A 23,122-nucleotide genomic window follows, 5' to 3' on the forward strand; every position below is an offset into this window, starting at 1 on the left:
CTGTGGCGGCGGCTCACATACAAAAAGAGCAAGATTGGAGGCAGATGACAGCTCGGGGCAAATCTTCCTCAGCAAAAAAAGAAAGACCTACTTAAGTCTCCTCCTTCAAGCTGGCAAGTGCTGTCTTAGGGAAGACCCACACTTACTGGTCTAGGGACCTGCCGATGTCCCACCACTGTGCAGGACGTGGAGAGAAAGGAGGGGACAGCGAGCTGACGAGCGTGGGAGGGCACTGCTGCTTTTAACAGGCAAGGTAACATTCAGTCGTTGCCGGGCGAGCAGCTCCTTGACTGTAAGCATCACCGTAGGCAAAGAGGGCCGCTCTCCTAGAGCAACGGGCCTGCGCAGCACCCACCTGCCTCTGGAAGTTCAGCAGCCTGAGGGCCTTGAGCTCAATCGTCGCTTTGGTTCGCAAATCCCCGGCCAGGGACCCGGGGAGGTTTTCAAGTTCCTGAATTCGGTGTGCAATGCGAGCCTGCAGCCTGGAGCGAAAACAAGAAAAGACAGGCGATGAGAGGTCTCACCTGTTCACAAGGAGCCCCCCTGTTCCCTCTCTGTAAAGCCAGAGCCTGAGAAGAATCCAGCCCTGAGGGAGGCAGACGCCGGTCATGAAAAGGATGCCAGCACAGCATGGAACACATCCAGAGGAAGGCGGCCACACAGCACCTGGGAGCACAGCAAACAGGACATCTGAGGGGCCGCTGCTGGCTTACACCACTTCAGCAGCGTGAGCCGGCCTCCAGAGTCACGCAGCCAGGGTCTCCATCGCAGCCCTGAAAATCTCCTTAGCCCATGAGCCTCAGTGGCCTCTTCTATAAACAGGGTGGAAACCTCAGGGCATCCCTACAGGCTTGGTCTGAAGTTCAGACGAGATAATCCCCATACTCGGTCCTTCAGCATACATTTATTGAGCACCTACTGTGTGCCAGGGACCGTACCGTTCCAGGGGCAGGGCCTCAGCAGTAGAAGGACTAACAGAGCTATTTGTTGCTCTCATGGAGCTCACAGCCCTAGTACATACAGGACTGGAAAAATTAAATATCTACAGTCATTCCAGGGTGGCAAGTACTCCGAGGACTGGGCTGGAGGGGAGGGACACGGAAAGGGCCTCTATGAGGAGGTGACCTCAGCAACGAAGCCTAAATGAGCACAAGGAGGGAGCACAGCCTGTGCAAAGGCCCTGGGGCAGGAATGAGTCTAACTTATTACATGAACAGAAAAAGGAACAGCATGAGTGGGGTCGGTGAGAACAGAGTGTTGGGCAGTGGCTGAACAGAAAAGAGGTTACTGGATGGATAATGGGAAGACAGCGGCAGGATTTAACCAGGGAAACAGATCTAAGGTAAATTAACTGCAAAAAGAGACTTCTAACTGCCATGTGGGAAACAGACTGCTCAGGCAAGGCTGAGAGCAGGGAGGCCAGGGAGGAAGCGAAGACCAGGTGGCAGGGTCAACAGTAGGGAGAAGGACAACACTTCCTGGGTGGGGAGAACAGAGCTGAGAGGGTTCACCAAGGGGACATGGGGGATGTGGGAGGGGGAGCAAGGGTCACAGGGCTGGAAGGTCTGCGGTCCACTGAGCCGCTGGCTGGTGGATGCATGGGGACAGAGACAGGAGCAAAAAGCAGGGGACATGAGGACATCTGGACAGGCCATCTTCAAGCCGTCCAGACGGAGCTGGATGGAGGTTCCTGGGTACAGGGCTGGAGCTCCAGGGCACGTCACGACTGGAGATGCACTCTGAGATGGTCACCAGGCCACATGGATGCATCTGGGGAGACCCAGCGGACAAGGCACGGCCCCGCACCGCACGGAGCTTACAATGACTGAACAAGGCCAGCCCCGAGCAAGGAAGCTATAAATGCAGTGAGGAAACAGAAGGGCAAGGCGCTCGGGGGCCAATCCCAGGCACCCCCAGCAGTGTGGGATAGAGGATTATAGACCTACTGTGTGCCAGGCATCTCACCCAGCGCCTGGCACCCAGGAGGCCTTGGCAAAGCAGCCAACAACTAGTACCCCAAGAAGGGTCCACTGCAACTAGCAAGGTCCGACAAGGGTCCACTGCAACTAGTCATGTCTGAGAAGTATCCACCGCAACTAGTGATGTCTGACAAGGGTCCACTGCAACTAGTGAAGACCAAGAAGTGTCCACTGCAACTAGTCACGTCTCAGAAGTGTCCACTGCAACTAGTGATGTCTGACAAGGGTCCACTGCAACTAGTGATGTCTGACAAGGGTCCACTGCAACCAGTGAAGTCCAAGAAGGGTCCACTGCAACTACTGATGTCTGACAAGGGTCCACTGCAACTAGCGATGTCTGACAAGAGTCCACTGCAACTAGTGATGTCTGACAAGTGTCCACTGCAACTACTGATGTCCAACAAGGGTCCGCTGCAACTAGTGATGTCTGACGGGTCCACCAGCCTTTTCAGTGCTGATGAGCCAAAAGTTGGAAAATACAGTGCTGGTGAGGAGAAACTTCACTTTCATTCCAACAAATACCCATACAATCTCTGTGGAGGGCAGTTCTGCAGAATCCATGCAATTTCCCCGTGCACATCCCCTGTCTCCGAGCAATGTCACTTTTCAGGACTTATTCTCACATATGTGCACACGTGTGAAATGAGAGATGTGCACGTGTATTTACTACGACGTTGTTTTAATGAAAGATTAGGAACAATCTAACATCCACGCAACCAGGGGGCTGGCTAAACAATGTAACCACCAGGCAGAACACTAAGCATCCTGAAGAAAGAAGAGAGAGGCTCTTTTGGGACAGAGGGGGGAAGATCTCTAAGATATGTTGCCCCCGGAGACACAGTGCACACACCATGCACCATTTGGGGACAACATGGCTACTTGTAACTGTCCGCTTGTATACACACAGCCTTTCTCTGGCGGGATACACACCAACCAGGAAACTAGGAGTCTGGGGACAGAGGTGGAGAGTGATTTCCCGGTGTGTACCCTTTAGAACTGTGAACCACGCAATGCACATCAGAGCTGACCCGGGGGGTGGGGGGCGCACCTTGGGGGTCCTGAGGCCTCACCTGTACTCCCGCTCCTGCAGGATCTCCACGGGGTCCAGGCCCCGCGGCTTCTGGATGGGGGTGATGCGGCTCTGCTTCTGGTGCAGCGGCACCATGGGGGCGGGCTGGGCCGGCTGCCCTGGCGACTGCGTCTGGGGCGGCATCACGGGCGAGGCGGCGGGTGGGACGGCAGGGGGTGCGGGCGAGGGGCGGCCCGTTGGCTGTGGGGGGATCAGCTTCTGAGGTGTGCTCGTGGGGGCAGCAGCATTTGCCATGGGTCCTGGGGGAGGCAAGCAGCAGGGGCAAGCGGTGAGTTCGGGTCAACTCTGGGTGGAAACGAAAAGCTTGCTGGGTGCTCACTGCCCTGGGGACAGACACACTTGTCCCCAAGACTGCGAGGCCTGGCCAGGCTCCACCTCTCACTGAGCTGCCACTCAGCTTCTCACTCAGGGGTCTCGCTCCCTCCTGCCTCAGGCTTCGAGCCCCCTCTAGATCTCAGCCTACATGCCCCTTCCCCAAAGCCCCCACGGATCCAAGGCATCGGCTCACAAGTCTGCTCAGCCGGGCCCGCCCTGGGTTGGGTCTTTCTGGGCTGCGGCCTCAAAGGACCAGCACTTTCCTGACTTGAATCTGCCACAGTTCCTACCAAATCCTCTTTAAGCGGCTAGCTCATCGATGCCCATCACTAAACCTCAGGCTCCAAGAGTGACGAACGAGTCCCAACAGACGGGACCCTCAACTACCTACTGCCCACTACACTGCACACTGAACACAGAGGCCACGCAGACGGAACCCTGAGCCGCCCTGTCGCCCTGCCTGCCTCTCAGGATGTTGGGGGGTATTCTCAGGTGGGAAGGGGGTCCACTGTGACCTCCAGGCCCAGAGGCCCCACGTCCTGAAGGGTCGTGTCTGCGACTGCAACTGCACCTCTCCACGGCCTCCGTGTGAGTCACACAGTGGACTCGTTCATTCGGATCCTTCTCTTCTTGTTACGGGTTTAAAGAGACCCCAGGATCACCACCACCCACAGGACAACAGTGGGCAGGAATTGTGGACTGGAACCAACCCAAGCCTTTGGGAAGTGACCGGGGACAGGTGAGACCCAAAGACAACAGCAGGCAGAAGCGAGGACTGGGCCCGGCCCTCTCTCTCTCAGCAGGCTCATCTCAGTGTCTGCACAGCACCGGCTCGTGAGAGTCAGGGCACAGACGTGTCACCAAGACAGAGGGAACTTACCTTCAGGCCAGGGCTTGGGAGGCCCTCCAGGGGGCTGGCCCGGCATCCCGGGGGGCACGCCTGAGGGTCCTGGGGGGGGCATGTTGGGCCCTCCCATACCTACACACAGGGAGAAAATGCAACCTGCATTCACAGCTGCACCCACTGCCCTGGATGGCCCTCCCCAGGGGACACACCCACCAACAAGCCCCTGGGTGTGGGCACCGGGGAGGGGGGGAGCTGTAGACGGTGTTCATCATGACAGCGGCCCTGCCCGCCTGAGGCAGAGCCCAGGTCTGCCCAGCACTGCTGCCTCTACCCTGGTCAGTCCACCCTGAGACCCCCACCCCAGTCCGAGGGCTGTGGGCCACCGGCCTTACCATGAGGCCTGCTGTAATTTGGAGGTGCTGGTCCCGGACCGGGCCCGGGGCCAGGGCCAGGGCCAGGGCCGGGTCCTGTTGCGGACACGGAGGGTGGAGGTAGTGTTGGCATCTGCTGCTGCATGCCGGGCATCGGCCGCTTTCCCTGCACGGCCATCTGCAGGTGATCGGGGAGGGGCTGTCCCCTGGCCAGCATCTTGTACGCCATGATCTGAGCTCTGAGCTGGTGCAGCTGGTTCTGGTTAAACGGGGTCGAGCCCCGGTTCTGCTGTCCCAAAGCCTGGGGGTCGGCGCCGTCCAGCGGGGTCCCTCCTGGCCCGGATGACATCTGTGGGCCTGAGGACGGGCCACTGGCTGGAACTGGACTGGAGGCGTGCTCAGAGCCGCCCAGGGGCGAGGGGTAACCTGCGGGAAGACAAAGATCCAAGGGTCGCTCGGCAGCACACGTCCAGTGGTTTTTAAGGCCAAGACAGTAACCTTTCCACTGTGCTTGCGCCAGCTCCTACCCTGAGACGGGAGACGGCCAAATGACTTCGTCCTCACGATTCAGACCAGAGGCACCCAGAGGGCACCACTAGTAGCCTGACCAGTGGCTGGCCTGGCTGGCTTGGTTTGGCCCACCCTAGAGTCAGCTGTCGACAGTTAACGCTGAGCTGTTACACGGGGCCAGGCGTTCTCTGGGCTGCCCTCCTGTCCCTCGGGACGGCCAGGCCCGCTTCCCGCACTTCCTCCCCGAGTTGCCCGCCCCGTGACTCCCACTCCATCTACTCCATCGCTTCTCAATCTTCCCCGTTCGGAAAAGCCCCCTGGAGGGCTTGTTAAAGCCGAGTCCTGGGCCACGCCCTGAGATTCTGACTCAGCGGGTCTGGAGTGCGGCCCAGGAGCCTGCATTTCTAACATGCTCCTGGGGGGCACCGGAGCTGCTGGCCCAAGGAGCTCACTCCGCCCAGCCCTCGTCTACACCCGGCTCTGAACACGGTTCCGTCCCTCCAGTGTTCGCTCTTCTGGGGCTGCTCCAAGACAGGGCGGCCTGAACAGGGCACCAGCAAAGCTCAAGCCCAACAGCCCTCCGGGCAGGGTCTCCACGGGACTGAACTGTCCCGGGTCCTTTCTGACTCCATCTGTGCGCGACTCCACCAGGAAAATGACCCCAGGACTCCCGGGGTCCTCCCGACAGACACAAGGCAGAGAAGCGGAACAATACCTTGGGAGTGCTGGTCCATGGGGCTTGGTGGAGGCCCCATCCCGGCGTGGCCCCCCGACCGCATGCCCATGCCCTTCATCTGGTTGTAGCGGGGGTCGTCCGACATGCCCTTCTCATGCATGGACTCCATCGGCTGCAAGAGGGGACAACGATAAGGCAGGATCAGCAAGGTGGATGGAAGGAGGCGGCATGGCAAAGCGCCGCCTGAGAGTTCAGTGTCACTGAGGATGCCCACCCTACGTCGCCATGGCATTCACTGAATCGCTACCATAAGCACACGGCTGAGGTGCAAGACATGGTCCTGACACCTGAGGTGTCACAGCAGGTCCATAAGATAATGCCAACCAGTGGAGGGCGACCACCGGGGAGACTGGTGGTTGGCAGGCAAGGGGACAGCTGGCCCAGGGCGCCTGGGGAGGCAGGGGGGCAGTTTCAGACTGTCAAATCCCACAGGGAAAGGCTATCAGCTCCTGGTCAGGAGCAGTCTGAGCTGGGACACCGGGCCCCCGCTCATCGTCACGAGACCCTGTGACCACAAATCTTCGGATCAGGGAGCCTTTTCCCTGGGGGCCTGTAAATCAGGGACAGAGAGGAACTTCTGCCCGCGAGTGTGGTAACAACAGTCAGACGTCCTCGGTGATCTGAGATCACCCCGTCTGTGACATGCTTCTGTCCCCCCGAAGAGGCATAGTAGAGCCTGGCACAAGGAAGACACCTATGTCCCCTCCTCGTGCTCGGCACTGAGCGCTTCGGGGAAGGGCTGGTGACGGGGCACTTTCAAACCCTTTCACGGTACTCTGCTCGGCCCTGGTTAACGCCCACGTCAGGACATCTCCGGGAACCTACAGTCTAACGGGTGACTCGGCAGAGTCAACTACAGTGCAGTGTGCGCTGTGAGAGGAGGAGACGGGGCCTGGCTGGGAGCACGGGGGGCAGCGGCACGTGCAGGGAAAGGGTGGGGCCCTCGGATGCTGACCAGACCCCCGCGTGCGGGCCTGGCCTCCGCTTCTTCTTCCCTGGGCTGGAAGTGCTGCCCACCGGGCTTGCCTCCACGCCCAGTGGGAGCTCTGTGCAGGCAGGGGTGTCCCGCCACCCCGGGACCCCGGCTCTGAGGCTCCCAACACTGTGCCAGGCACATGGCAGGCATCTGATGGACATTTGTCAAACGTGTGTGGAGTGTGTATGGGCAATCCCAGGAGGAAACAAAATGGGCAGAGAGGGAAGGGCGGTGGTCACCAACAGCTTCCCAGGAGGGAAGTCACAAGACAGATACTACACTGAAGTTGTGTAGTACGGGAGACGGGGAGGGCAGGAAGGGGGGCCGCCTTGCTGTGCTGGAGGCCACGGAGGTGCGCATGCCTGGCGTGTGGGGAGGGCCGGGAGGGATGAGACGGCTCTGCCACGGACCCGCTGAGCGACCTTCCTCGTCTGTAAAATGGGCACAATCCCCACCTACACCTGATGGGTTGGGGGGGCGGTGCTAAGTGGGATGGGGAGCAGACACATGGGCAGTCCTGACAAGAGGGCCAGAGGGCTTAGCAGAGCCCCTCACCGCCAGGCTGCCCCACCTGCGTCTCCTACCACAGGCGCCTCCTGTGTCCCTGAGGCTGGGAAAGGCCACCTTTTCCCATAGAAGCTAACACACGGAAGAGGGTACGTCTTCATTTCCTCCAGCCACCTCCCAGGAACACAGAGAGAGAAAAACTATTTGTGTTAAAAGAGGTTTTTTCACCTCACTGGGAAAAGCAACCCTGCTCAGCTCAGCTACGTGCTTAGATGGTGGCATCCGGGTGCGGGATGGTGCTGGACGAAGGGTGCCCACTGCTCTGCTCCGTGAGCTACACGGGAGGGCAGAGCAGCCTGAGTGGAGGAAACCACAGGCCGTAAGCCTCCTTTAGGGCTCTGGAGGTTTTTGTTCATTAACGAAAGATAATTTCAGGGTAACGTGACCACATTTCCCACATAGAACAACAGGCACGGGAGACAGAGGGTGGGTCGGCTGCCGGCTCCCAGTAGGGCCCAGGATGCGCCCTTACCCTCCCGCCTCTGATGGTGCGGACTCAACTGCTCAGGGCAGTGGGCCTGGGAGTGGCGTGTGAGCCAAGCCAGGCCAAGTGGAAGCTCTCCGCAGGCCACCTCCAGCAAGCAGGCCCGCGGTCCAGAGGCTGCCTGCAGCGCAGGGGGCGGGGCTGGGGGCAGTGGGCGCGCAGGTGCGAGGGGGTGCAGGGCTCCCTACCTTGTGCATCTGGTGCATGTTGTCCTGAGGGTACCCTCCGGGCCCCTGGGTTGGCATGGGGTGTCCTGCTGAGGGAGGCCCTGGGCTGGGCCCCATCATGCTGTGGGCGGAGCCTGGTGAGGGACCAGGGCTGGGGCCCAGCATGGCTCCCGGGGAGGGGCCGGGGCCCGGGGAGGGGCCCGGCCGAGGAGTTCCGCCCAGGGGTGGGTCTGGAGTGGACATCTTCACGGGAGCTGCGGACAGTGGTCTCCTGCTGGAAAGAAGCCCCGGTCAGTCTAGGGGTCACGGCTGGCGCGGGAGAACCACACACAGTCAGGTCAGAAGCACTATCTGACGGGGAGCTGGCGCCTTTGACACGCAACGCCCCGCCACCCAGACCTTTCTCCTCCCTTCCTCTCAGGGGAGGGACTATGTCAGGCACATGAAATCACATCCAAGTCCCGGAGGAAGGAGGGACTCAGGAGGGGGCACCCAGACCCGGCACCAGGTCATTCTGCCCCACCTGGGGCTTTGCTTCCCTCACTATCTTTCTGATCACAACAAAGAGAACGTCTCCGGGTGGTGGTGATTCACCCGCTCTCATACCTGCTCATCTTCCTATTCAACAAAAAAGACCAAGACCAAGGCTCAAAGCCTCTGCCGGCAACTGCATCTGCCTGGACCTTCCTAAACTCAGCACAAACACAGACTCAGGGCAAGCGACACTGGTTTTCCATTTAAGGCAGTGAGACCAAGTTTCCTTTAAAATCAATGAATTTCAGTTTAAAAAGTAGGCTCATTTAAAGAGAAGTATTACGTAAAGAATGGCATTCTTGGGCCGGCCCCATGGATTAGTGGTTAAGTGCGTGTGCTCTGCTGCTGGTGGCCCGGGTTCGAATCCCAGGCGCACACCGACGCACTGCTTCTCCGGCCATGCTGAGGCCGCGTCCCACATACAGCAACTAGAAAGATGTGTATCTATGACATACAACTATCTACTGGGGCTTTGAGGGAAAAAAATAAATAAATAAATAAAAACTAAAAAAAAAAAAAGAATGGCATTCTGTGGTGGGAATGCAAAGTGGTGCAGCCACTATGGAAAACAGTGTGAAGATTTCAAAAAATTAAAAATAGAAATACCATACCACCCAACTATCCCACTAGTGGTTATTTATTCAGAGAGAACATGAAATCAACAATCCAAAGAGGCTTATGCACGCCTACGTTCATCTGCAGCACTATATTCACTACAGCCAAGATGTGGAAGCAACCCAAGCGCCCATCGACTGATGGCTGGATAAAGAAGATGTGGTATATGTATACAACAGAATACTATTCAGCCATAAAAAAAAGACAAAATCGTCCCATTTGCAACAACACGGATGGACCTCAAGGGTATTACGGCTAGCAAAATAAGCCAGAGAGAGAAAGACAAACACCGTATGATTTCACCCATATGTGGAGGACAAACAAACACATGGACAAAGAGAACAGATTCGTGGTTGCCAGAGGGGAAGGGGGTGGGGGGTGGGCATAAGGGGTAAAGGGGCGCTTATGTATGGTGACGGATAAAAGTAGACTATTGGTGGTGAGCACAATGCAGTCTATACAGAAACTGATATATAATAATGTACACCTAAAATTACACAATGTTATAAACCATTATGACCTCAACAAAATAATTGAAAGGAAAAAAAGTATATTAATGGTCATTAATAAAGCCAAATCATACAGCAAAAAAAAAAAGAATGGCACTCTGATATCTCAAATACTTCGAGAGTGATATTTAAGTGTTTCAAGTTTGACGAACATTGCTGTAAGCTAAAGACTGATACCCAGACCTATGACCCAGAGCCTCCACAAGATCCATAAATAAGCTAAAAAAAATTCCAATGACGTTGGTAAATTATGCTTGCCATGATAGGACCGTGAGCTGATCAATTTTATAACTGCTTTCTATAAGAAGGGTTCAGTGTTCATGTGACCCTTAATCTGCTATGTAGTTAGATATGGCCTGAAGTACAAGTCTCTTTAATGTAATAGTCTCTTCCATGATGAGAGAGTAATACATTCTCAGGGCTGAAATCTGGAAAACACAGAAAGAATACAGAATCTTAAAATCACCATCATCCCATCAGACACAGAAGTGAAGTGCTTGCTGGCCCCATGGAGACAGAGAAGCAACTGCCCTCCTCACCCTTCCCAGGAGAGCAGGGTAAGGGGGGTGTGGGGAGAGAGGGCTAGGGGGCTCCTCAGAGACACTCAGAGCCCCCCAGAACCGTGAGGAGGGAGCCAAGCCATCCAGGGTAGGACCCCTCAGAATCGAGAGCCATCCTGATCTTGCCGCTGGGACCCAGCCACACTCCAGTGCGTCCCTTCTAGGCTGTCCCATGCACAGACAGACACACTCAACAGAATCACTCAGCACATTCTAGGTGAGCTTTCCTTCAGAGAATCATACCTACGATCATTTTTATCACTTAATAGTCTTCAAAATACGAATTCTAGTGGCTCCACCAGGTTCCCTCGTCCTGACTCATCCCAAGCCATCTAGAAGTCCCTCTCTCATTGGCATGTCACAAAGCTGGTTTTTGTTTCTGTGGACTTTTTTTTTTTTAATGTTTGCTTTGCTTTTTTTTTAATTTATTTTTTTTGTGAGGAAGATCAGCCTGAGCTAATATCCATGCTAATCCTCCACTTTTTGCTGAGGAAGACCGGCTCTGAGCTAACATCTAATGCCAATCCTCCTCCTTTTTTTTTTTTTTTTCCTCCCCAAAGCCCCAGTAGATAGTTGTATGTCATAGTTGCACATTCTTCCAGTTGCTGTATGTGGGACGCGGACCCAGCATGGCCGGAGAAGCGGTGTGTTGGTGCACGTCCGGGATCCGAACCCGGGTCGCCAGCAGCGGAGCGCGCGCACTCAACCGCTAAGCCACGGGGCCGGCCCTCTGTGGACTTTTTGAATCCTGGAATGAATCTCTTTGCCCCTAAACTTTACTGGGCACTTGTGGTTGCAAAAATAAATTCTGTTAAGAAGTGCAGGAACTTTTTAAATTCTCTTGATTAAGGAAATAAAAGATTTAATTTAATATTTTCCTAGATAAGAGATCAAAAGCCCAAACTTCCTCGTTCCAATTTTATGACTTAATAATTGGAGCAGAGAGGATCAGAAACCTTGGCAGACGAGGGATCAGTGGCTGGCACTCCAGCCGATCCTGAAAAGAAGGAACAGCAGCCTGACTACAAACAGACCCGAATGTGCAAGAGAACGCTCCTCAGTCCTCTGGGCGTCCATGATCTCCTCCAAAGCTCAAGGAGCCTCGGTGCTAGACCTTAAATCAAGCTCACCAGAGCACGGGAGAGGGGCCCGCCCAGTGGCGTAGTGGTTAGGTTCGCACGCTCCGCTTCGGCAGCCCAATGTTCACGGGTTCAGATCCTGGGTGCAGACCTACACACTCCTACACACTGCTCATCAAGCCATGCTGTGGCAGTGTCCCACATACAAAACAGAGGAAGACTGGCACAGATGTTAGCTCAGGGCCAACCTCCCTCACCACAAAAAAAAAAAAACAGCACGGGAGAATTGGTGTCTGCTCACAATCCCTTTCCCACAAATGCAAAACCAATAAGCTCAGGGAAAATCAAACCTTTTTAAAAAATAAATTTGAGACAAATTCATTTGGAAGCAAAATCCAACCTGATTCAGCTCTGCGTGAATAGTCACACATTCTCCTACAGAAACAGGATCCTGTTTGATCCCAGGCCACCGCCCCAGTCTCTGCCGTGAGACAGTAGTCTGTGCCCTGAATTTCCTTTACTAAAATGTTGATGCTGGAGCCTGAAACCTCTGGTCCAGGGCTTTGTCTATGGAGAAGACACACCTGCAGCCATACTTCACAGGTGGGAAGCCAAATGACGTGGACAGGGACATGGCCGTGGCCGGGTGGCGGACGATGGCTCCTCAGGGCTCCCCTCTTGGGCCCACAGAGCACCACAGTGGCAGTGAGGTGGGAAGAGAGACGACGGTCCCACAAATACTTAAGGACTCCGTGGTATCTGGCAGCTCACGGTTTCCTTCTCACCCAGAGGTCTCTACTCTAAATCAAGCCAACTGAAACTGACAGCAAAATACAATCCACGCCACCCAGGGAGCATTATCTCCCGATGTAAAGGCGGACATGCTGACAGCCAACACTGGGAGGTGTCTTCAGAATGAAGGCTCTTCTAAAGGCAGTTTATACTTAGCATCAGACCTCCTTCCCTCTTCTTCCCATCGAAACCCGTGGTACCTCCAGGAATTAATCACCTCTACTCACAGAAGCGCCAACTTCATCAACGACACACCGAAGTTCACCAAAGATACTGGAGGGCACCGAAAAAGACTTTTGTGCCAAAATATGGCAACGTCTGCTTTTGAGAAGCACAGGGTTTCATGACTTGCTTATTTAAATGGCACTTTCGGGCCAGACCCGGTGGCCTAGTGACTACATTCCACGCGCTCCGCTTTGTCGGCCCGAGTCCGGTTCCCAGGCACAGACCTGCACCACTCATCTGTCAGTGGCCACGCTGCAGCGGCGGCTCACACACAAAAAGAGGAAGACTGGCGGTGGATGCTAGCTCAGGGCCAATCTTCCTCAGCATAAATAAATAATAAAGAAATGGCATTTGCTTCGGAGGCGGCCACTCTCAAGTGTCAGGCTGCAATGAAGGAGCCACCGTCAGCAAACTCGTTTCTGGACTGAAAGCTCAGACACACGCAGGGAGTGACAGTAAAGGGGACCCACAGTGCAGCCACAGTGCAGAACTGTCCCGTGGTAGCAGGAGAACAGGAAACGGAACCGGTTCTCTGGCCCTCAGCGCAGCACTGAGGAGGGGCGTTTCATTGAGTTACTTGCACTGAGCTGTGGCACAAGAGTGCCCGATCATAGATATACAGCCTGATGAATCCTAGAGCAGACAGCACCTGCAACACTTCAAAAGGCGCCCTTGGCCCCCTGCCAGTCGAGACCACCCTCCCAGAGAAGCCCTGTTCTGACCCTATCACTATGGACTAGTTTCGCCCGTCACTGAACTGCATCTGAGGAGAGAATCAGCCGGCAGTGTCCTCTGCCTCCTCTGGGAGCGGCATCCACGCTGCTGGGTACAGTGGTCATTCACCCTCCTTCACGTGACCACGCCCCTGGTCACGCACATCATGGCACCAGGTCTGGGCTGGCGTGAATAAAGCTGCCGGAAACAATGTCATTTGGTGGCTGTGGGTGCTCACTTTCCTGGGGTACCCAGGAGTGGACTGCTGGTCACAAGAAAGGCATAAATTTAGCCGTGGTGGATCTTGCCAGTCTCCCAAATCAGGCCCACGACCCCACACGTGGCCCGCCAGCAGTGGGCGAACGTTCTAGGGGCTCTACATTGACACCGACACTCGGGCTGTCAGTCTTTAACCCGTAAGCGTTCTGGTGAGTGTATAATCATCTCTTCTCACGGCTTTAATTCGCATTTCCCTTGTGACTAACGGTGATGAGCACCTCCATACGCGGACTGGCCATGGAGACACCCACTTCTGTGAAGGCTCCACGTCTTCACTAACGTTTTATTGGGGAAATGTGGTTGTAACAGCCGTCTCCCCGGTTCGCCTTTGCGCTCTCTTAAAGGTGCCTTGGGATAAAGACAAGTTCTTCATTTTAATGGCGTCCGATTTATCAAGTTTGTTCTTTTATGGTTAACGGTTGTGGGGTCCTGTTTAAGAAATCTCTGTCTACCTGTGACATCATAAGAAATACATATTTGGTCTCTGCTTTCAGTTCCTGACACAGAGCTTCTAAAAGCCCTATAATTTCCCAAGTGAGAAGGGTATTGGAGCGTCTTATACTGAGCTCCAAAATCCCTTAGAATTTCCCGGGTGACAGGAGATAGGAGTGTCTTTTGTTCTAATGAGGCGACTCTTGGCAGGCTCCTGGATGGCTCCAGGACGGGGGCTGGTCACCAGAAAGATCAAGCCATGGTCAGAAGCTTGGAACTTTCAGCCCCACCCCTCATCCTCCGGAGAGGGGAGAGGGGCAGGAGACTGAGTTAATCGATCGTGCTTACGTGATGAAGTTTCCATAAAAACTCTAAACTGTGGGGTTCAGGAAGCTTCTGGGTCGGTGAACACATCCACATGCCCAGAGGGTGGTGCACCCCAACTCCACGGGGACAGAAGTTCCTGTGCTTGGGAGCCTTCCAGGCCTTGCCTAAGTACTCCTCCATCTGGCTGCCCATCTGCATCCTTTATAATAAACTAGTAAACACAAGTAAATGTCTCCTTGAGTTTTGTGAGCTGTCCCAGCAAATTATCAAAACTGAGGAGGGGTTGTGGGAACTGCTGATACGTAGCCAAGTTGGACAGAAATGTGGGTAACCTGAGGGCCCACCACTTGTGACAGGCGTCTGAAGCCGGGGGGAGTCCTGTGGGACTGAGCCCTGAACCTGTGGAGTCTGTACTAGCTCTGGGTAGTTAACGTCAGAACTGAAGTGCAGGACACCCCGTTGGTGTCTGCAGAAACCTGGAGAACCACCTGGTGTGGGAAACCCACACATTCAGCGTCAGAAGTGTGGTGAGCAGAGAAAACAAGTTTTCCTCTACTACCTCCAGGTCATGGGATAGAGGAAGGGAGGCGACATTCTAAAATCCAGAGGGATTGTGACGTGCCCCTGCCTCCAAGGGATGTGCACCTGCTGAGGATGCAGCAGGCACCAAGAATCACAGGAAGGACGATCCGGCGAGAGACGGGGGGGGGCTGGGCTGTGGGCCCATTTGGTGGTGAGGACCCGGATTTACTCGCTGAGCCCACACCACCACACTACGAGGAGGGACCATCTTTGGCCCCACCGACAGAGGGGTCCCTGAGGCTCAGAGGCCACACAGCGGTCAGCAGTCCAAGGCCACAGTGCAACTCGCTGCAGTGCAGCCTGGACTCTGAGCAAGACTCTGCCATCTGCCACCTACACGACGCAGGACGAGTGACTCACCCTCCCTGAGCCTCTGTCCCTCCTCTGTAGGCTGGAGCTGAGAGCGTCCCTCCCTCAGAGGTCACAGCCAGCATCCCTCGGGCTAACACATGCAAGGCACGTCCAGGCAGGAAGTGCCGCCACACTGCTGGCGAAATCAGGGGTCCCCACGTTTACTGAGCAGTTGCTTACTGGCTGTCACTACTGTCCTAGAAGCATCACGCAGATTAGGTCTTTCCATCCTCCCTTCCCCATACAGAGAGGAGCAAACTAGCCACATAATAAGTGGCCACTCCAGAGAATCTGCTTCCTCAACTTGGCCTCCCGCAGGACAAACCCCAATGAATGCTCCCGTCCCGCAGCGCTCGGGACAACAGGCTCGCCTCTCCCCCCGGGAAGCAGGAGTAACACAAGGCAGCTTTGCTAACAGGAGGCGCAGCGGCTGCCTGAGGCCAGCACAGTCCGGCGCAAACGATGACCAGCGGACAAAAGTGACAGGATCTGGCCTGGGAATCGATGGGCAGGATCTGGGCTGCTGCAAACTCTCCCTTCCCCTCTTGGTTCCTCTGCCACACAGGTGGTGTTTTAGCGTCACCAAGCTCCTTCCAGCCAGGCAGCCCTTCCTGAGGAGCGGGGGTGAGCCTGGCCCTGCGGAGAGCCGAAGAGGCTGTGGCCCCAGGGACCACTGTGCTCCAGCAAGATGCCTACCAGGAGGGCCGGACAAGCTCGGCCAGGAATTTCAGGACAGAGTTGGGATCGGAGGGCAGGGAACACCCCTCTCCCCATCCCTTCTTCCCCTCTCATCAAACACCCCCCGCCTTTTCTATACAGGAGACTAAAGATTTGGTGTTTTCAGCAAATTCCTTGGGTCCCCAAGGTGGTCCTAAGGCCTTGGGGATTTCAGGTGGCGTCCGTGGCGCTGCCTGGACTCCCCAGCAAGTCCCTCTCTGACAAGTCACTTGGTGCCTGGGCTGGGAAAGGGAAGGTGACTTCATACAACACCAAAATCCATCTCAAACCAGACAGCCAACCTAAGCAGAACAGAAAAACGAAGGACAAAACGGCGAAACCGTTAGTGTGTGTGTCCAGGAGCCTAACTGAGATGCACGTGGCCTGAGGGTCAGGTGCGTTTGGGGGTTCCATAAGGAGGGAACAGAGCCTGGAATCCAGGCGGGCAGCCCGAAGGAACGTAACAGGAAATACAACTACTCCGGGGCAAGAATCAAAAAGTTGAAAGCAAAGACGTTCAGGAGGCTTCAAGATGAAAGTACACTCCCAGGTTCCCGGGGCCCAAGGGTCTGGAAGTGACTTGGCCACGTCACCTCAATTTCTCTGAGAAGCACCCCAACTGCTGAGCAATCAGAACCCCCACACGATCCACGCTGCAGAAGTCGTAGCGCCACTAAAAATGAATGAGGTAGGGCCAGCCCCGGCGGCCTAGTGGTTAAGTTCAGCACGCTTTGCTTCGGCGGCCTGGGTTCGGTTCCCGGGCGTGGACCTACACCGTTGGTCAGTGGCCATGTTGTGGCGGTGGCCCACATACAAAACAGAGGAAGACTGGCCACAGATGTTAGCTGAGGGCGAACCTTCCTCAAGCAAAAAGAGGGGCGTTGGTGACAGATGTTAGCTCAGGGTGCATCTTCCTCAGCGAAAAAAAAAAAGAACGAGGTGGCTCCGCGCACACAGACATGGAGGATGGTCCAAAACGAAGCACGGAAAGAAGGCAGCATCAAAGCGAGGTGCGCTTGGCTCGAGCCCCACTTTGCTAAGAATAACAACACACATGTGTTAATCCGAGCATAGAAACCAGCCCGGAGAAAACATACACCAAACTACCGTTGGTGGCAGCCAGCAGCTCTCTCTGGAGGCTTATGATGGGGAACTTACACTTTCCACATCACAGATTTCTGGTGTTTGTGTGTTTGTTTATGACAATAAACATCTATTACTTTTGTCATCAGATTTTTAAAAAACACTTTAAGAAAAAAAATCTAGGTCAGAAAAATACCCAAAAAATAAACACCCAGAAAAGATGCCCAGGAAGCGCCTTTGTGAAAATAAAAGAGAAAGATGAAAGGATTTAGGACTGCATTATTTTCTACTGACTTTCAACTTCATCAAAATTATCATTTAAAATAGAAACAACTGCTGACGTTCAAATGCGGAACCAGACTGCTGGCGGCTAAGGGGTCCGGTTTCTCCTTTGACACCACTCTGTGCTTTTCTCTTATAAAAAACAACCTCCGTGCCACAGGACTGCCGGCTAACGGGCAATCAGGAGCCTCTGAAATCTGCCTGCTGGGATGATGGGTTTTTTTTTTTTCCATATTGCCTGACAACCAGCATTATATTTCAGTTTGGCCCCGGGATATCTGCTTTTGGGGTGTGGAGAAATTCGTTCACAGACACGTTTCATCAGCAGATACAATGCTGTGGTCAAGCCATGGCAGGGTGCTTGGACCCATCAACCATCAGTGGTGTCCGGGCAGCACGGGCTTGGGCAAAGCCAGCCCCATTCGTTACATTTACACTACAAAAACGAGATCGACCCCCCCATACTCTACGAAGAAAACCCTCCACACCTGACCTGATGGTGTGGGGCGCGCTAGTTCGTGAACCTGGAAGGACGGCCAGGGCGGAGCATCCGTGGTCTTAGGGATGGTGGGGAAATGGCTTAATCTGAGACTGCCCTTCTCCAGCCCTGGCTGTTCTGTGGCATTTTCCCTGCAATATAATTAAGTAGCAAAACTTTGCCCTATATTTAAAAGCGAATACATTTCAGAAAGGAAAAAACCACGTCATGATGATAAATTACAACGTCTTCTGGATTCTACCTAAAAGGTAGACATACCAAATTGTTACCAAGTATTATTTTCAGCACTGGGAATATGTAACATTTTGTTCATTGAAATTGAAATCCACCCCCCCCCTTTAAAAATTTTCATTCATTTGAAAACCACTGAAGAGTAACGCCTCTCATCTACAAGGCGCCAGGAGACGTGAAGACAACCAGGCTGGCTCTCTGCCCTTGGGGAGTTCGTGCTCTGATCCAGAAGGGTGATATAGTGTCTACACTGCGAGAATGCAAACACTATCCTATCTATCCACTAGACGGGAGTTTTTCAAACTCTTCTGACCATGATCCACAGTCACCAGGGGGCCCAACACAAACACACATCAAGTAATTGTAACAAGTTTTACAAATCTGTCCACACATCTGCAACAAGTCCTGAGCCTGCTCCCTGCGAAACACAGAAGACTCCTCTTCCCTGTGAAGCCTCTCAAGCCCCAGCACGGGGAGGCCGCGAGAGCCACCACTGGCTCCGTCGTGGTGCCTGCTGTACTCAACTCTGGCCCATGCAGAGGGCAGGAGAGAAGTCCCCCACAACAGGGACGCACAAAGTGCAAGCGTGGCCAAGTGTGGCGGGGAGGCGTGGCACCGACACCTGCCGCGTGTCACTTGTGACAGGCCCTCCCAGCCACCCCAAATACCGACCAAGTGCTGACTGTGTGCTGAGCAGGGTTCCAGGCACCGAGCATCCAGCAGAGAATGACCAAGTCCCTGCCTGGTGGGACTGACGAGTGAGTGACAGAGACCAGCACATAAATAAATACGACACGATGGCATGTAGGGAGTGGAGGTACTATGAAAAAATCACCAAGCAGGGTTAACAGTCAAGCTGACAGGAGGCGCTCTTTCAATCGTGGCGGCCAAGGATGGCCTCAGTGATGGGGACACATCTCAGCAGAGACCTGAAGTGAAACGGGAGCCATGTGGCCAGCACAGAGGGACTGGCAAGTGCAAATGCCCTGGGGTGGGACCCTGCTGGAGTGGACCCTGCTGGAGTGGAGCAGGAAAGAGGGGTGTGGCAGATGAGGTCAGACATGGGTGGGGAGGGCAGATCAAAGGCCTTGAGGGCAGTGGTGAGGAGAAAGGAGTCTACTCTAGGAGCAAAGGAAAACCACTGGAATGTTCTGGGCAGGGCAGTGACACCACCTGATGAAGGTTGTAGAAGATTTCTCTGGACAGGCTGATGGAATGGATGTGAGGGTGAGACGATGGGGAGTCCAGGGTGACCAAGGTGACCGGCAGGGCCTCAGCTAGCACATGCCATTTGAAATATAAAAGGTGTCCCCTCCTTGGGGCTGCCCAGCCCTGGAGCCAGGCTTGGCAAAGCCCAGTGGGCTGGATTTCAGCCCCAACTCGCATCCCCTTGGTTCACTACTGGCTACTGGGGAGACTATGGGAGGAACAGGGGGGTTTATGCTCAGAGAGGCTAAGTCATTTGCCCAAAGTCATGCAGGGAGTCGAGTCCTGCCTCAAGTCTGTCTGAATGTGAGGCCCAAGTAACTGACTCAGGCTGAGGATCAGAAGGTCTAGGAGGAGGAGAGCCGGGAAGGGGCGAAGTGCAGGCAAAGAGAAGCACTCCGACAGGCAGGAGCATGGAGGGGGCGTTCTGGGGAGCCAGGTGAGGGTGCTCAGCGCGCCAGCAGTCCAGGCTGTGATGGGAGCACACTCGGTGGCCATCGGGCCACATGCAGCTCCCAGGACGCATCGCGTGGCCCCCTGCGCTTCAGGGTCGCGTTAGGACAAGGAGACCATCCACCGTGCCACCTCGCTGGGACGCTCGGGGCCAGTCAGGGTGGCACACATCAAACCCTGGCCCTCAAGTTCCCCACTGCACCAGGTGAGGGACCAACTGCCAGGTGGGCCACCTGCTTCCTGAGCCAGTGGGCTGCGACCTGCCAGCAAAACAAGAACTTCAAGCACCCCAAGAGGCCATTTTAAAGGCAACTGCTCCTAAAGTCGGGGGCCGTCCTCCTTTACCACGCTCACGGCTGGTGAACTTCACACTGCGTGACAACTCAGACCCTTCCCAGTGACAAGTGTCCACGTTCACACATGAAGACATGGCCCTTTAGCAAAGAAACCGAGGCCCGAAGCGAAGCTCTGGAAACCAGGCTGGGGCGCCAAGGCCAGGGAGGGGCCTGGGCTGGTTTAGGCCTTGTTAACATTTACCTGTTTTCTTAAGAAAGCCCCCTTCCGAATCCTCATTCACTGCTGGTGGGAATGCAAACTGGCGCAGCCTCTATGGAAAACAGTACGGAGATTCCTCAAAGAATTAAAAATAGAAATATCCTATGATCCAGCTATCCCACTACTGGGTATCTACCCAACAAACCTGAAATCAACAATCCAAAGAGGCTTATGCACCCCTATGTTCATCACAGCATTCTTCACAATAGCCAAGAAATGGAAGCAACTCAAGTGTCCCTCGACTGATGAGTGGATCAAGAAGATGTGGTATATATATACCATGCAATACTACTCAGCCATAAAAAAAATCGTCCCATTTGCAACAACATGGATGGAGCTGGAGGGTGTTATGTTAAGTGAAATAAGCCAGAAAGAGAAAGACAAACACCGTATGATCTCACTCATATGTGGAATATAAACCGACACATGGACAGATAGAACTGTTTGGTGGTTACCAGGGGCTAGGGGGGTGGGGGGTGGGCACAAGGGGTGGAGGGATGCACTTATATGGTGACTGACAAACAATAATGGACAACAAAAATTTCACAATAAAAAAAAGGAAACAAAAATAAGAAAAAAAAAAAACAAGCCCCCTCCTGAGGGAACTGGAGGGAAATCGATGCATCCCTTCCCTTCCCCCTGCCCTGTGAAAGCCAACCTCCCACCACACCCAGCTTCACCTGGGGCCGCTCTAGGCCCTTTCCCATCCCTGAAGACGATCGATCGAGGCCGATTTCTCCCGCCCGCCAAAACCGTATCCTGAAAAATCAGTATCAGCAGCACGAAGCTACAGAAAACTCCAACCAAGATACCACCGTGACACGAAGGAGCCCAATACTCCTTCTCAGAGACAACAGCAGCCCCACTTGGCCCCGTACTCCATCCTGACACGTTCCCCCTCAGACATTCCCCCACGATTCCAGCAGCTGCTACTTCCCTTTTATAGCAGGTTCTATACATCCCTTTAATTCTATGTTTTTAACTTTGAATCTCTCTTAAGTATTCCCACTGTTCCAAGTGATGAGGGAAACATGTGAAATGGAAAACAAAATGTTCAATATTTTTCAAAACCCATGCCACCAAACACACACCCCTCTTTTCAATGCCGTAAGGTGAAATCGCAAAGCACACAACTTTTAAATATTAAGGGCAAAATGGAGGAGTTGATTCCTTTGTTACCACTTTGAAAACATAGAGAACTATTACAGTGGGGCAAAAATACATTCTGTGTGTCACCCCGCCAGGATGTTGCAGGCATCTTCATGACAAGAGCTACCAGTGGCTTAGCACCAGGTGCCAGGCACTGTTGCAAGCACTGTGCATTTGTCATTTTGTCATTGTTGTTTAGTCTTCGCAACCACCCTACAAGCTGGGTACTATTACTGCCCGTCTTTGCAAATAAGGAGATGGATATGAGCAAATGAGAACAGGGCCCTTGTCTGCCCAGTCCTGGCCGAATCCTCAGCCCCCAGCAGTGCCGGGCTCATGGCGGGCACTCGATGCATGCTTGTTCCCTATATGAATGGGGAATGCGCGGTTGAGCGCTTTCTTGCACACCTCCTGGGGGCGCCGTTCACGTTGTGTGCTATGGTTGAGGTGAATGGGTCCCATTGTGCAGGGCAGCCCTGATGACTGAGGCCAAAATTGGCCGGCACATCTGAGGACTTACTATGTGCCAGGCACTGTCACCCCCATTTCTCTGAGGCACCACGAGGGAAAGTGGCCAAACCAGGGGTCAAACCTGGACGGTGGACTGGAGAGCCCCTGGTGAAGGAATATTCCTGGACCTCAGTTTCTTCACCGGCGGAATGTCGTTCTCACCAGACATTCACCAGAAACACCTAGTTCCTCCCACTCTCCCACAGCCAATAAACAGCTAAGACACAGAGCTGGTCTAGGGTTCCCTCTCAGTATTTTGAGCATCCATAAGGAGTGGCAAAGATACATAAATAAAGGTGCATACATGTTGGGGTGCTTTTCACTGACAGAAAAAGTGTGGCAACCACGTCACTGTCCCACACCACAGCTCTGATGCTGTCACCCCGGCTCAAAAGCCTAAAAGATCAATGCCTCCTGAAGGGTTGCACACAAAGTGATTTTAGGGGGCACATGGAGGAACATTTATTATTTTCATAATTATGTATGCATTTTTTTTTTTTTTGGTGAGGAAGATTGGCCCTGAGCTAACATCTGTGCCCATCTTCCTCTATTTTGTATGTGGGATGCTGCCACAGCATGGCTTGATGAGCGGTGTGTAGGTTCACACCTGGGATCTGAACCAGTGAACCCCGGGCCGCTGAGGCAGAGCACACAAACAACCACTATGCCACCAGGCCAGCCATGTGTATGCACTGATTTTAACAAAAATTAGAAATATACATACATATATACATATAATGAGCAATATTAACTCCAACAAACTGAGTGCTCACTATATGTCAGGCGCTGCAGTGTGTTAAGCCACTTTCCAGATTATCTCATTCAACCCTCACAATAGTTTGAGGGGGGTCACACCTGTTTCACCAATGGCGGGACCTACTGGTAAGTGTCTTGCTGGAGGTCAAGCCAGGATTTAGAGCTGGGTGTAAACCTGAGGTGTGATTCTAGAACTAGGACCCCCACCGCCACTCCTACTAACCACCGCCCCACTCCCCATTCCCGGGGGAAGGAGGTTTGGCAAACAATGGCCTGGAAAGTTAAAAACCCACAACAGCAACTAACGTTCATTGCTTACAACCCACTGCCCCAGTCCTGCATGGAGCTCTTCACACCCATGTTCACTCAGTGCTCCCAAGGACCCTCCTCGCTCATGGCACCAACGTTCGCTAAGGGCCTTCCATGTGCCGGGCCCAGGGTACACTGCGGGAGGCCAGGGAGACCTGACCCCTGCTCTGATGGCCCTCAGAGAGGAATGGCTGTGTAATTACAAACTGGGGGAACTTCCACATGGGAAAGGACAGGGCGACGTGTGAGTGCAGCAGAGGGGAACAATGAGTGGTCCAGGGTGGTCCACATACAAGCTGGAACATCTTCCCTGGTTCTGGGCAAAGGTCCC

At 54.1% G+C, this 23,122-nt stretch overlaps 1 protein-coding gene across 8 annotated transcripts in view; it reads right to left on the reverse strand.

Moving 5' to 3' along the window:
- Window positions 1-23,122, reverse strand: part of SMARCA4 (SWI/SNF related, matrix associated, actin dependent regulator of chromatin, subfamily a, member 4) — an 87,257-nt gene that overhangs the window by 62,786 nt on the left and 1,349 nt on the right. For 7 of the 8 annotated variants that reach the window (XM_058525676.1, XM_058525675.1, XM_058525674.1 and 4 more), the window contains exons 2-7: window positions 8,064-8,316; window positions 5,828-5,960; window positions 4,624-5,028; window positions 4,265-4,363; window positions 3,050-3,308; window positions 356-482 (exon numbers count right to left, since the gene is read on the reverse strand). In XM_058525676.1, coding sequence (XP_058381659.1) covers window positions 356-482; window positions 3,050-3,308; window positions 4,265-4,363; window positions 4,624-5,028; window positions 5,828-5,960; window positions 8,064-8,285 — 1,245 coding nt within the window. In that variant the 5' untranslated portion in view covers window positions 8,286-8,316. The remainder of the gene's footprint in view (window positions 1-355; window positions 483-3,049; window positions 3,309-4,264; window positions 4,364-4,623; window positions 5,029-5,827; window positions 5,961-8,063; window positions 8,317-23,122) is intronic. The other variant, XM_058525670.1, reaches the window with a different exon arrangement.

The sequence above is a fragment of the Diceros bicornis genome, chromosome 30 (genome assembly GCF_020826845.1).
Source record: "Diceros bicornis minor isolate mBicDic1 chromosome 30, mDicBic1.mat.cur, whole genome shotgun sequence".
Taxonomy (NCBI): domain Eukaryota; kingdom Metazoa; phylum Chordata; class Mammalia; order Perissodactyla; family Rhinocerotidae; genus Diceros; species Diceros bicornis.